The 14,307-nt window shown below is 46.1% G+C and overlaps 2 protein-coding genes across 4 annotated transcripts in view; both read left to right on the top strand.

The window, feature by feature from the left end:
- The window catches only part of LOC142585994 (uncharacterized), a 330,876-nt gene that overhangs the window by 26,773 nt on the left and 289,796 nt on the right, over positions 1 to 14,307 (top strand). The gene's annotated exons all lie outside the window — the stretch shown is intronic.
- Positions 8,039 to 13,864, top strand: LOC142586013 (DNA excision repair protein ERCC-6-like). The gene is made up of 2 exons (XM_075697231.1): positions 8,039 to 8,259; positions 10,416 to 13,864. The coding sequence occupies exons 1-2, from the start codon at positions 8,205 to 8,207 to the stop codon at positions 13,826 to 13,828; spliced, it is 3,468 nt and encodes a 1,155-aa protein (XP_075553346.1). The 5' UTR covers positions 8,039 to 8,204; the 3' UTR covers positions 13,829 to 13,864.

Genomic DNA, 14,307 nt, shown 5'->3' with positions numbered 1-14,307 from the left:
GGGCCCGCCGCGGCATCTCGCAGAGGCCGCAGAATCTACGGAGCGCATGGATTTCAATTAAGAAACTTTAGAGGTATAAAGATCACATAATGTTTTGATGCGAAAGGTGCATTGATATTTCCAAAGTCGTGCTTTACATTTTCAATTCCGGATCTTTGTGGGTTTAATGTTCTTATTAACATTTGATGCCAAAGCTGCATTTACTTTTCTAAAGTCGTACATCGCACCATACAACGAAACGAGCCAAATCAATACACTATCAGACCAGTTGGAAAGCACGCAGCGAGGTCCGATGAGACGAAGCGTTCTGATGGTTCATATTTGGCATCATGTCACAGAAAACAATATCAACATCTTTTTCACCTGCACCAAAGCATCCATGTCAAGACACTAAAGCCAGCAAAGGTAACTGCGTTCTTATTTATTTTTTCTACTTTGAATTTTATTCGCGAGGACACATTGAGCCTCTCCAATTTTTTTTTTGTTCTCGCTACCCGCGGGCTACCAGAGCCAGCCAGAGGTTATGCGTTTTCATGTGTTGCCCTGACAACCGCGCGGCGCACTGCGGTGCGCGTTCGTTTTTCTCCGGCCGAGCGGATTTTTGCCTCGGAAAGTTTTGGACGCTTTCTGGCTAGCAGACGAGAAAAAAGAAGCAATGGTCGCTCGCCGTCACCATTGTGGGGACTCGACAGATTGCAACGCGTTCGTTTGAGGGCATCACCATCGTTTCGATGTTATCGCAACGTTTACAGAAAGTCTTACCTCGCCAGTGTAGGATAACGAGCAGCATGCATATGCTTCTCTGTGGACCAAGCGTCTCACGTTTTCTTGGATATTCCTTAGGTAGCTACATTAGGTGCCCCAAGTAGGCATTCGATTGTGGCCAAGATGCTTCGCGTTTCTTCATTTCGTTGCCCTCCCCCCCCCCCCCCCCCCCACACACACAAAAGACATTGTTGCCGCGCAGCAAATTGTCGCATGCTGGAAGTTCGATTTTGTTACTACTTTTGCGAAAAGTAATGGGCCATAGGACTCTTCACTTGCCGGATACTCTTACTATATTGTTGCGATAGCAATTAGGTGGACACTCAAGGCGCATTCCTGTCGTCGCCGTCGTGTTCCGTATGAAGTCCAAGGGCGATAACATCGTCAGCGCGCGCCGCATGCTGTATGTGCGAGTGAAAGCGTAGCGGGAGGTGGGGGGGGGGGGTGGAGGGGGAAGCCGACGATGGTGGGTCAGTCTTGTGTACGCAACGGGGAAAAGCGGGAAGGAAGTGTGCCACCTTCCGTCGCGCGCGCTGCATCGGAGGAGTGGAGGGAGGGGAGGTGCGGGCCTTAGGATTCCGTGATCTGCGAATCTGTGATCGCGCAACATGTTTAGTTGCCTTGTTTGACGCATTATACAGGGTGTTTTAGCTAACTTTAGCCAGAGTTTAAAAATATGCCGATGCACTCTAAGACGACGGGACCAAATGCATGTATCTCACTTTTGTATGCACTGTGTAGCTATTTCTCTATTTTGTTTAACTAGAAAATCAGTCAAGATTATTCACTAACTTCTGAAGCAACGAAGCTAGGAAAAAAATTAGAATTAGAAAGTTTCAGAACGCTTTGCAAAGCGTCCGAATAAACAGTTTCTGTCTTTCTATCTATTAAATATTAGTGTTTTTCAGCTCACTGCGGATTCCCGCGAAATACACAAAACACAACGTGACATGGCTGTCGTGATTGCACTGCTCCCAAGCTTTCCGCGCACAAACAGCTATAGGTGCACTAGCTGCCACTTAAAAAGCGACAGAGCAGCGACGCAAGCGTTGGTTGTTCGATTTAAGCTAGCAACCGTTATCTCCTGTGCTGTGTAAAGCGACTGATGGACGTGGTTGTAGTGGTAGGTGCTAATTCCAGACAGCGATAAACAGACTATCGTGCATCGGCCGCTAAAGCGCGAGCAATTTCGTGATGCCTTTTTCCAACGAGGAAAAAGCAAACACGACCCTTGCCCTAGTAGCTGCAAGCCGACAGAGACGGCAGGCTGCAAGAATATTTCGAAGCTGGCACCCGGGTACGCGACTGAGCCCGATGACAATATTCAACACCTACGAGTTGCTGAAGCAAACCGGCAGCTTCACAAGAAAGAGGCAGACAGCTTCATTTATAAATAATGAGGTTCGCTCCAACGTTTTGTCTTTCACGGCGGCTAATCCACACGCTAGCACGCGTCGCGTGGCGCACAGCTCGGTGTGTCCAACTCAACTGCCTGGATGATATTGAAAACAGCTGGACTGCACCCTTATCACCTGCAGTGGCATCAATGCCTGGCGTCAAGGGATCTTCAAAAGAGACTCAACTTTGAGAATTGGATTTTGATTCTGGAGGAGTAGGATTTTGACTTTCTCACCAAGGTATCCGGAATGACGAGATGAATTTTTCCTCAAATTGCCAAGTAAATATCCACAACGCCCACTATAGAAATGAGAAAAATCCCCACTGGCTAGGAATATCCCGCCGCCAATATCAGTGGTCTTTTAACGTTTGGTGCGGAATATATGACAGCACAGTCATTGGCCCAATTTTTTTAACAACACTCTGACCGGCACGAGTTATGTCAGTTCCTCAAAGCGCAGGTTGAAGACTTCTGCTGCAACATGCCACAATCCCAGCTTGACGCATTGTAGTGTCAGCACGACGGGCCAGTCAAGCACGACAGTCAAGCACCAGCAAGCATTGATGTTACTTTTCCAGGGCAATTGATAGGGAGAAACGGGCCTGTGCTGTGGCTGGCAATGTCATCCGACCTCAACCCTCTTGACTTTTTCTTCTGGGGCTATATTAAGGATCACGTATACACGACGGAAACGACGACTCCAGAAGCCTTAAAGGAGAAGATAATTGAAGTCTGCCACAGCATTTCACCGACGGTGCTCAATTAAGGCAGCGACAGCAAGCGTTCTCAGAAGATCCCAATGTTGTATCGCTGCAGAAGGTGACCTCTTCGAGCGCTTGCTGTGAAAGCGCATGGAAAATAAACGTAAATTCAGTGAAAGACCGCGTCCGGTCACTAATGATACTCTTATTCCACCATTTTCAGCCTTCTGAAAACTTAGTTTTTTTTTTATTTAGGGATGTTCAATTTGCTTAAAGCTATCGCGAAATGACGGACCTGTTGCTTCCGGCAGCACAAGCGGTAACCGCTGCGTCTGCTTATCGCTACAACGAACTTTCGCGAGGGGAGCACATCGCTGGCGTAAACGGCACAGCCGATGCCTACGTGGTTGCCCTGTCGCCATTTAAGTGGTACCGCGCCTATGGCTGTTTGTGCGCGGAACGTTGGGGAGCAGTGCAATCACGACGCGCAAGCGGGCATGTCACTAGTTTTGTAGTTCGCGGGCATCATCAGTAAGCTGAAATATACTAATACCTAATATATATATATTTATTTTTATTTTATTTAATAATACTGCAGGCCAATACTTTGGCCCAAGCAGGAGGGGCATATCACAAACAAGAAAACACAGAAAAGCGTATACAATGCAACATGAAATGAACATAATGCACTAAAGAATCACAAATGATAACGTCAACATCGCTAACTTGCACAAAAATGATTTTGCAATGCAGCCATGAAATCTTTAGACTGAAATACACTAATGGGAAGTAAATTCCAATCGTTCACCGTTCGAGGGAAACAACTGTACTTGTAAGCGTTTGTTTTCGCGAAGATCGGTGCAAGCAAATACTCATGACTGTGTCGTGTTCTCCTCGTAGGCCTACATATGGAAGCTGGTAGTGTCATATTATTTTTTCCAGAAAGAGTGTTATGTAGTAGTACAAGACGATTAATTTCTCTGCGTATTTCGAGTCTCTGTATTCTATTTTGTAACATTATTGAGGACGGCGAATCCTTCCTGGCATATTTCCCGTAAATAAATCTCACTGCTTTTCTCTGTACTCGCTCAAGTTCTTTTGTGTCTTTCATGGTATGCGGGTCCCAGAGTTCGGAAGCATATTCTAACTTTGATCTCACTATTGCATTGTAGGCTAACATTTTAGTCCTTACAGGCGCGTTTTTAAGCTTTCTTTTTATGAACCACAGTTTTTTTTGCGCAGCTGAGCAAACATCCAAGATATGAGTTGACCATGTAAGCTTATTGTTGAGGGTAACGCCAAGGTATTTGTATTTGTCGACTTCGAGGACAGTTCTATTTCCAAGTTGGTACGGAAAAATGCTAGCAGATTTTTTTCTTGTTACGCGTAATATATATATATAGAAAGAAAGACAGAAACTGTTTATTCGGACGTTTTGCAAACCGCCCTTCAATTTTCTAAATGGAATTCTTTTCCTAACTTCGTTACTTCAGAAGTTGGCTTATTAATCTTGACTAAAAATCTAATTAAGCAAAATACAAAATATAGCGTGACACACTACGTACATAAGTTAGCAACATGCACTTGGTCGCGTCGTCTTAGAGTGCATCGGCATGTTTTTAAACTCTGGCTAAAATTACCTGAAACACCCTGTATAAAGTGACTTTTGCTTACATACGTAGATTTATTGGTTACATAAGCGTATATTTAAATATCTTGTTGCGAGGTTTTGTGGATACATGCAGTGAACTTTGTTTCCTGGGAAACTTCTTTTTTTTTTGCTTTTTATCAATCTTTATCTTGGCATTTGTGTATTCCATTGTACTTCGAATTTCTAATGTATATTTTGCAAAACTGCTGCTTCTTATATGAGATCTCTGTTGCGACTACGATTTCGGTGCAAGTACAATACGCAACCAGTGACAGCTGCTCCTGCGCACTACATTGGAATGAAGGACAGCGCCACTGAGATTTTTCCCTGGCCGTTGCATATGTACAAAAAGGTAAACAAGGCTTTCGAATGACAAAGTATCATTAACATATTTGTCCTCAACATGTTCATTTCATGGGCTTTACATTTATCATATCAGCGGCATGCACTCTTTTGCATGTTTCGCATTGATATAGTTCTAAAGTTCGTGTGATATTTTCTTTCTGAATAAATAGACAAACAACATGCATGGAAGCATTGATATCAGTTATTTTTGGCACAATTTCAGGACATAAGAATACAGTATTTTATGAAAAAATACATATTTTATTTGTCTTGACAGTGTGTAGCGTTCAAGAATTTGTTTGCAGCATCTTTGGCAATTGCAATGCAGTTATGATTCATGTATTTGATCCCTCGACAAATTATGTGAGGAGACCAAGCTCCAACGTGAGCCCCCCTCCTCCCCTCCCACCCCGAACGAAATTTCTGGCTACGCCACTGGCCCTGACGTCACTCTTTGTGAAGCTAAAGTGAAGCCGGAAGTTGGCGTTGCTCCGCCTATCGGGCCAGCTCTCCTCTCTTGTTTACATTTCTCGCGAAACCACGCCGCGCTGCGCGCAACCGTGCTGCTCGGACCCGCGCGCTCCGCAGCAATACTAAACAATCGTTAGCACGTTAACATGATTCCGCCAAAGAGGGCAAAATTTCCCGCGGATATTCCATCGGCCGTTGCCATTGCCGTGGCGCGGTACATTGCGTACAGCGTTGCATACGCGTTCATTTCACGAACTTTAGTTCCTCCTGTCCCACCTGGCCACAGCAACATCCGGTAGAGCACGGCCCAGATAACGCAGCGCAACAAAACACGGAGACCAAAGCAAACCTGCCCGCACGGCGCCTTTGCCACGGTGGTACGAAACCTACGAAGCAACACGTGTGAGCGCACAGAACAATAACAAAGCCGCCATTATGGCCCGAAAGGCGTGGCTAGTGGCCGCTACAGCAAAGAAATAAAAGAAACAGAAAGAATAAGGAGAACCTATACGTCATTTCCTCCACACTTTTCTCCTAGCGCGCGGAGTGGGTAGGCAACATAGGAGGTGTTGGACGCTGCCGCTACTCACAACGAGATTATTAAATATTTCTACATGTCCAGAAGGGTCTTTCCAACCTCTCACCCCAAGTTGAATAGGGCGCAAGCCGTTTCGCTTAGGCTTCTACAGACCAGCACATATCCGTGTCTGTCCGCTCTCCACGAGGCTTACCCCGACGTGTATCGCGACGACGTCTGCCCGTCGTGCGGGCAGACCTCCACTCTAGCTCACATGCTCTGGGAGTGCGGGTCGACGTACCCCAAGTTCAGTGGACTCGCTTCTGCGTAGCCCCGCTCTAGAAAAGCAAATCCTGGCCGTCCGGCGTGCCCGCGACCGGGTTAGACCTGCCGGTCCCGACGCCTGGTGCGCGACAAGTCAACACCTCCTAGAGGGTGTTGGACAAGTTCGCATCCTCGCCAGACCTGCAATAAAGTTTCTTAACTCACTCACTTGAATATATGACTCTGCCTATTGTAATAACTTTTGATTGCGCGAAAAGGCATTAATCTTGATTACATTACAAATGCAGCAGTGAAAAGTGGACACATTGCCGAAAGTTTGCTATGCTCGACCAATATATTATTTCGTATAAACGCGTTCTTTTAAAAAATGATGGCCCCAAACACAAATGCTAACACCACCCTAGAGCGATACAAATACTATGACCACGCGTTATGAACAAAAGATTTTCACCGCGCCAAACGACGGGGAAAATGCGGCGATACGCATTCCTTTCGGCTTCCTTTGCATATGGCTGCTCATTAGCATAATTCGCGAGGCTTGTCACACCACAAATTATGGCGGAAAATCTCAGCAATGGCGGTCCAGCGCAACGTCACGCATCGTCAAAATGACGTCTACGAAACAGCCCTTCCTGCATGGAGGAAGGAAACTGAGGGAGTCCCTACTCCAAGAGCGTCCCTGTTACCGTAGAGAGGAGGGGAGTCAGTGCTCCTTATAGAGGAAGCGCGGTCGGTGAGGTCACGCGCAGTCTCGTGAGCGACTCATCGAGGTTCGGGGGAGCACCCTCGACTGACCCTACGTGAGCGGGAAACCATTGAATTGAATGGTTTGTGAGACCATATCGACTCGAGACGCTAAGAAGACGAACAGCTTACTTGGCGATCCAACCCTTCTGAAAAGCCCTAACTGCCGTTTTGGAATCGCTATATATCTCCGACCCACGACCGTCTAGCAGGGCGAGGGCGACTTGCTCGGCGAATCCGGGGTCTGAAGTGCGAATCGAGGCGCTATTGGAAATTTTGCCGTTCGAGTCGACCACAACGACGGCAAAGGTCTTCCCGTCACTGTACTCCGCGGCGTGGGCGAAGCTTGCTCTAATGTCGTGTTGCTTGATCTGTTTGAGGATGGCTGCTGCTCTGGCCTGGCGTCGTTGTGGACGGGATAGACGTTTCGGGGCACAGGGGCCACTACGAACTTGTCTCGAATCCACCTAGGGATCGGGGTACTGACCATCGGGAATCCCGCAGGGTGGTAACCCAGCTCTTCGAGTATGCGTTTACCTGCCGCAGTGGTGGTCAGGCGAGTGAGTTGCGCGCGTTCTTGGGCTTCGGCAATCTCCTCGGCGGTGTTATGTACCCCCAGCTTCAAGAGATCCTCGGTATGTGTCCTGATGGGTAGCCCAAGAGCCCTCTATGAGCCCTCTTGACTACTTTGTTGATGAGAACGTTGAGCTTGTCTCGCTCCGCTCTGAGCCAGTTGTGCATATAGAAATCGTGTACGTGAGGTGGCAGAGTACGAAGGCATTGATCAGCCTGAGCTGACAAGATTGTTTTCCTTCATGCCTCGATGCCAGTTTCCGATTCTGCGAACGAGGAGGAAAGCAGTTCCGTTGCCGCCGTTGAATTCTACAAACATGCCCAGGACCCGAATAACGTCGACCCTGGGTATCACCCCATATATTCAAGGAGCAAAAGCCCCCAGATTTTCTCTCTCGCGCCAGCTCTTACTCGCGCCTGCGCACAAACGACTGGCACCACAATGTTGAATGCCTACAGATTCCTAAATTATCAAAACATAAAATATATTTAAATAAAGCACGATTTTGAAGGGTAAAAGCGATTCGTGATCCGTTGCCCTGTTACGAGGCGCACAGCCATCATCGCTATCGCCTTCACTGCTTTCACCTAGCGGCGAAAGGCGCGCGCAAGCTCGGACCGCGCGGACCGGCGCTGGCCCGTGAGGCGGACTGGCGGTTAGTGCAAAAAGACTAAAAACGCTCGCCCTAAAAGATATGCAGGCCAAAGCTTGTGTAGCAAAGTCTCGCTGACATTACCACCTCGGTCAGCTAAATGATGGCTTCGGCTGGAGAAACCGACTCGCTTTTCAAGCGTCACAAGTCTGAAGGTAAGTAACATAGATGTTGTAGCAAGGTTCTGACTGCTGTTGCCGTAGTCCCGGCGCGCTTTCTTTCGTCGCGTACATTGTCCCAAACGTCGCGTCTGAAGAACCTGACTGGCGTTTCATAAGTGCGTAAATCGAGCTGCCAGGCTGCGAGACAAGTCAGAATTTGCGAATGTGGGGTGAGACGGGACAAAACGCGTCATTTTGAACTTGCCGCTCCCTATATTCTAACTGCGCCATCTAAGTGGCTTGATATTTTGCGTGCAGATGTGCCTCCATGTCCAATTTGCTTTACTAGAAATCTCGTGATTAGGCAATTGACATAAGAGGTAATGGCAACACCGAGGAGACGTCGCTCGCATGGGGTTCGACTTGTAGGCGACGAGTGGATGGGGCAGTCATTTCCATTGCGTTGCTTGTGATCTCGTTGCCTCGCCGTCGCGCGAAAGATCGCTTGCACGGTCCGAGTGTCCGCGATTTCTGTTTCTTTATTCTAGTGGCCCCCTATAAATAGCGAGAAATCAGCTCAATATTTCGAGCGAGTACACTGCAGTCCCTGTACTGTTTTTGTCTTATCAGTTAACGAAAGTTCCTGTTTTTCTTTAAGACGGGCAAAATGCGCCATGGAAGGTTTCGTGAGCCCTAATATCCTGATTATGGAGCTCAATAATTGCTGGTTGCCCCTCCATATAATTTCCGTCTTTTTGTCTAGCACAATCCAGGCTTACAAGAAAAAGACATACAATGCTGCTTTCGCCGAAAATAGCATGCAACGAGCACTTGAACGTCCATCAGCGGACCCGTTTTATTTGAACTGCGATTAAAGTTTTTCGTACGTCGTAGAGGCGTTCGGGACAGCATGTTGAGCCTACTGAAAGTCGCATTTCGATGGGGACGAAATGCGAAAACGCCCGTGTACTTAGATTTAGGTACACGTTAAAGAATCCCAGGTTGTCCAGGTTGTCCCCCACTACGGCTTGCCTCGTGATAATATTGTGGCTTTGGCACGTAAAAACCAATAATTACAGAAAGTGATAAAAACTTCCATGAAGTTTCTCTGGTGCCAACAATAATAAAAGCTAAAGCAAATAATGCAGAGGTGAGCACCAGGAGTTCTGAAGGCTTGCTCACCGAGAAAAGTAAAAATTGACGAAGGCTAAAGAAAACAAATGCAATAACACCTATTCAGTTAACATGCACATGAAGAAACGGTGTTTCGCCATCCACAAGACCTGCACCAAATCACACTGGCAGTGCTTGGTATGCAAGTTGTGGATGTTCTGTATGAATTCAGTGCACAAGCTGCAGCGACGCCTGCATGGGGGCCCATGAGGACTGCTACAAGAGCCTCATTTGCAAGCAATGAATTATTTTTGGGGGTTTTCTTTCTGACTTCTTAAAGATAATTTTTATTTATTACTTATGCTAATTTCAGTGCCATAATTTCTACTGAAGAAGGCAAGAACTCAAAGAACAATCTTGTATTTTCTCACAATTATAAGTATTAAAAAAAAATGTGCCGCTTTGGTGTTTCCTGGACACCAAAGCTGGAACCTGGACTTGTCTGTAGGTTAGGAGCTTGCTGAATCCTCCAGATACTGGTGGTGTATACTGTATGCGAACCCCCCCCCCCCATGCTCCTGCCTCAGCAGCCCTAGCCTGTGGATCTCCCTGGGTCCAGCTTTGATACCCCCGTTGCCCCTTAGGTGCTCTGGAGTTTTGGCGCTGCCTGCTTTATTTTCTCGGGTACTCTCCTGAGGCTTTGTTTGCCAATGCCTTGGGGTCTGGCAACAGACTTCTGCAACACACCAGTCAGAACCTTGCAAGAATTTCTGTCCATAATTTTCTATGGAAGCTGAAGCACCCTTTATAAGTGATAGTGGCTGAATTATCAGGCATAAAGTGCTGTGCCCGTGGGCCAGCCATAAAATGAAAAGGTGCACACAAGAGGCTCTTTTTAGAGCTGGGCGCGATCTCGGCTCATGCAAACTAAAAACATGTTTATATTCTATCGACAGTTCACCACATTCTCTTAGGCAGCCAGTGGGAGGTGACTGCCGTGAGAAATTATAAACAGAAATTCTAACGACTGTCGTAAGAATAGACAGAGCCTTTAAAAATTGTTGTTCATTTAAATGTTTCATAATCAACTCTTTCAGGAAAGAAGCTGCTGAAGGAAGGAAACGTCCATGGAGCACTGCAGGCTTTTGAAAGAGCTGTTGAGTGCCAGGCTGATGATCGTCTGCAAGCCAAGATGGAAAAAATGCGAGAGTTTTTGAAGAATGAAGACGACCAAGAAGATTGTGACACAGGCATGATTGAAATCGGTAAAGGATTCTTCCTTTACCAAGCCATCGAAAAAAAGCTGTATGCGTACCAAAAAGAGGGCTTGCTCTGGATGTGGGGGTTGCACTTAAACAAGCGTGGTGGTGTTCTTGGAGATGACATGGGCTTGGGCAAAACTATACAAGTTGTTGCCTTTCTTTCAGGCATGTTTGACGGCGAAATGATTAAGAGTGTCTTAATTATTATGCCTGTGTCCCTAATTGCCAACTGGAAAAAAGAATTTGAAGCATGGGCACCAGGTGTCAATGTGTATGAATACCACTCGGTGTCCAAAAAAGAGCGAGAGAGAAACTTGGCCAGGGTGCAGCGACGTGGTGGTGTCCTCTTGACAAGCTATGGCATGGCACAAACAAGCAAGGAAGCATTTTGCACCCAAAATGGCCAACAGTTTGTGTGGTGCTATCTGATTCTTGATGAAGGCCACAAGATAAAAAACCAGACGAAAACAACAAAAGCCATCTACGAGATTCCAGCTAAGCACCGGCTTGTGCTCACAGGTACAGCCGTCCAGAACAATCTTCAAGAACTGTGGGCACTCTTCAACTTTGCACATCAAGGTGCACTTGTGGGCTCTTCGACAACATTTAAGAATCAATATGAGAATCCTATCAACAGGGCACGTGAAAAAGATGCCACTACAGGAGAGAGACTTTTAGGCGCTACGATAGCAGATCAGCTACGGAACTTGATAAAGCCATACTTTTTGAGGAGAACAAAGGCAGAAGTGCTTGAGAACAAAGAGAACAGCGAAGGCGACGAGGCTTCTTTGCGCCCTAAGCTGACATTCACTTCAACAAAAAATGACCTTGTCATTTGGATATACCTGTCTGAGCTACAGAAGAAAATATATCGAGAGTTCCTTGAGTCTGATGAAGTAGCCAATACCCTCATGACCAAAAAGTCGCCCCTTGTGCAACTCACTGTGCTTAAAAAAATTTGTGATCATCCGAGACTTCTTTCAAAGCGAGCATGTGTTCAAATGGGTATGTATGACGACATGACAAGAGAAGAAATTGAAGAATTTCTTCAAAGGGAAGAAGGAACGTCAATGTCCATTGGTGATGTATCAGATGATGATCTGCTTGAAGAGTCTGGAAAGATGACGTTTGTTTTGCAGCTTTTGACAATTCTCAGAGCTGAAGGTCATCGTACACTTCTTTTCTCTCAGTCAAGGAAGATCTTGGACATTATTAATCGAATTCTCATTCACAGAAGCTTCAGAGTTACTCGACTTGATGGTACAATCAGCAAACTCTGTGAACGTGACCGTATAGTCACACAGTTTCAAAGCAAGGACAATGCTGATGTGTTTCTACTTACGACTCAGGTTGGAGGTGTTGGGCTCACTTTGACTTCTGCTGACAGGGTCATTATTTATGACCCATCCTGGAACCCAGCCACGGACGCTCAAGCTGTCGACCGTGCTTATCGCATAGGGCAACAAAAGAATGTTGTGGTTTATCGCTTGATAACATGCAGTACAGTTGAGGAAAAGATCTATCGCCGCCAGATATTTAAAGATTCTATCATAAAGCAAACAACGGGGAAACAAAGAGACCCCATCCGCTATTTCACAAAGCAAGAGTTAAGGGAACTTTTTGCTCTTGAAAACCCGAACTACTCTGGCACACAGGTTCAGCTTTCTCAAATGCACTCATGGAACAAAGACACGAACCCTGCTCTTGAAGATCACATTGCTCTTTTGCAAATGAAGAACATCTTTGGGGTCAGTCATCATGACCTTATGTTCTCCGAGGAATCTCAGGAAAATGCGAAAGATGAATTCGTGCCTGGAGAAATAGAGCGTGTAGAGGAGCGTGCCAGGATGGCACAACATATGATCACAGTAGAAAGTGACATGGTACTAAAGGAGATTAAAAACAAGGAATTCTACACTGTGCCCATCAACAATGCTGTGAAAGTTCGACCAACAGAGCAGCAAGCAAAGTCACCTAAGAGGAATCTGTTGCCTGGTGTGCCCAACGACCCAGGTGACGGTATGTCGTCCAAGTGGAACAAGGCTTTGGTGGTGCCTGATGATGATGTCCACATTGATGGTGTCGACTTGCTTAACAAGTCATTGGCTAGCATGACTTTTGTGACCTCAGAAAATGGTGATAGCATCATAGTTGATGATTCTGAGGAAGAGCTCTTTTCATCTAATGAAGATATGGATTCTATTGTGATAGACACAGATGAGGAGTCGTCATACTCTCTGGAAGAAGTGGACACTACTGCAAGTTCCAAGATGGAGAAGCAAGGTTTTCTTGCTTTGAGCACAGCTGACAACAGAGTTTTTGCAAAGGCTGAAGATCAGCTTGGAAGTGACGCAAAGTGTGATGTGGAAATTGTGAATATTGAACAGCCAGGTAAGGAACCCCACACCGGGGATGAACAAAATCTAATGGCTGACCGTTCATTTCAAGAACTGCATGAATCGCCTGCAGAGTTCTTGCTTGAAGTGCAGGACAAACAAAGCACATCGGAACAAAGCAAATCGCCTTCTTTAGACGAAAGGGAAGACAACCCCACTAGCAAGGCCACTCTACAAGGCAGTTTTGACAAAGGTGCTCAAAAGTCTGCATGTAGATCCTCTTTTAGCGATAATGGAGGCAGTGGGAAGCTCAATAAGGAGACCCATAGCAAATATTTGCATACCATGGAACATGGAAAGAGGCTTATCAAGAAGCGTTTGTGGAATTCCCCCAGCAATTCATCCTTTATTCAGATAGAGGCAAAGCACTTTCAGCTTTCTCCATCTATCCTGCAAAAGGAACGTGACAGTGATACCAGAACAACACAAAAAGATCTTGGCACACCGCAAAATCAATTGCCCGGAATGGCAACAAGCAATGTTTCATCTCCTGCCAAGCCATCTGTCAGCCAGCCAAGGCTTCACAGTACACCACTGTCTACTCCTCCCAAGCGAATTGCACCATTTTTTGTAGGCTCACCACAGCGATTTTCACCATCATCATGCCAAAAGGTGCCACCAAGTCCCTTCCAGGAGGCCCTTGCAAAGTCGGTAGAGTATGCTGAAGTGGATGTGACACCCCTCAAGGTGCAACAAACTTCAGCTGCTCATTCAAGCCACACTTCTGTTCATTTTGTGTCTCCAGAGGATGAAGAGGATGTCTTCGAATTAAGCTCTGATGATGTGGTGTTTTGCAGACGTCTAAAGAAGAAAACATTTGTGATCACTGACAGTAGTGATGAAACGCCTTAAATACCTTGTAATAAATTATTTTATTTTGCAATTGTCTTTGCTGACTGTAGCTTCTATTCCCCATTTGCGAAAATTGTAAATGCTAAAGACAAAATTATGACAAAAATTTCCTGCCATATGCTTGTTCATTTCTGTCCATTTCTAAAAATTCTGAGCGGATGTCTTGCAATAAGTAGTAGCAGTGGTTCTTAAAAAAATGAAAAAGCATGATACCTGCAACGGTGAACACCTCTACCATGATTTTTTGTAATTGCCATGTGGTTAAAGTGAATATTGCTGCTCTGAAAAGATCAGAGTAATTTCTTTGTGCACTGCTGGCAGCCTTGTCATGCTACTGCTGGGAAGAGGCTTCCCCCAGCATTCTCCCAAATACACCTGTCCCACATTAGCCTCATTTCCTGGCTAGAATGGAAAAGGTGAAAATGAAGACAGACCAGGGGAAGGAGGGGAGGGAACGAGTGCTACAATTTCTTCCCCAC

This window comes from Dermacentor variabilis, chromosome 1, assembly GCF_050947875.1.
Source record: "Dermacentor variabilis isolate Ectoservices chromosome 1, ASM5094787v1, whole genome shotgun sequence".
Classification (NCBI taxonomy): Eukaryota; Metazoa; Arthropoda; class Arachnida; order Ixodida; family Ixodidae; genus Dermacentor; species Dermacentor variabilis.
The sequence above is the reverse complement of the archived record's forward strand: the minus strand, read 5'-3'. Positions and strand labels throughout refer to the sequence as shown.

Bases quoted from the DNA above. Each gene is read 5' to 3' on its own strand.
- LOC142586013 (XM_075697231.1), top strand. From the start codon at position 8,205: ATGATGGCTTCGGCTGGAGAAACCGACTCGCTTTTCAAGCGTCACAAG. The intron at 8,260-10,415 runs GTAAGTAACATA...CAACTCTTTCAG, and splicing joins CAAGCGTCACAAGTCTGAAG to GAAAGAAGCTGCTGAAGGAA.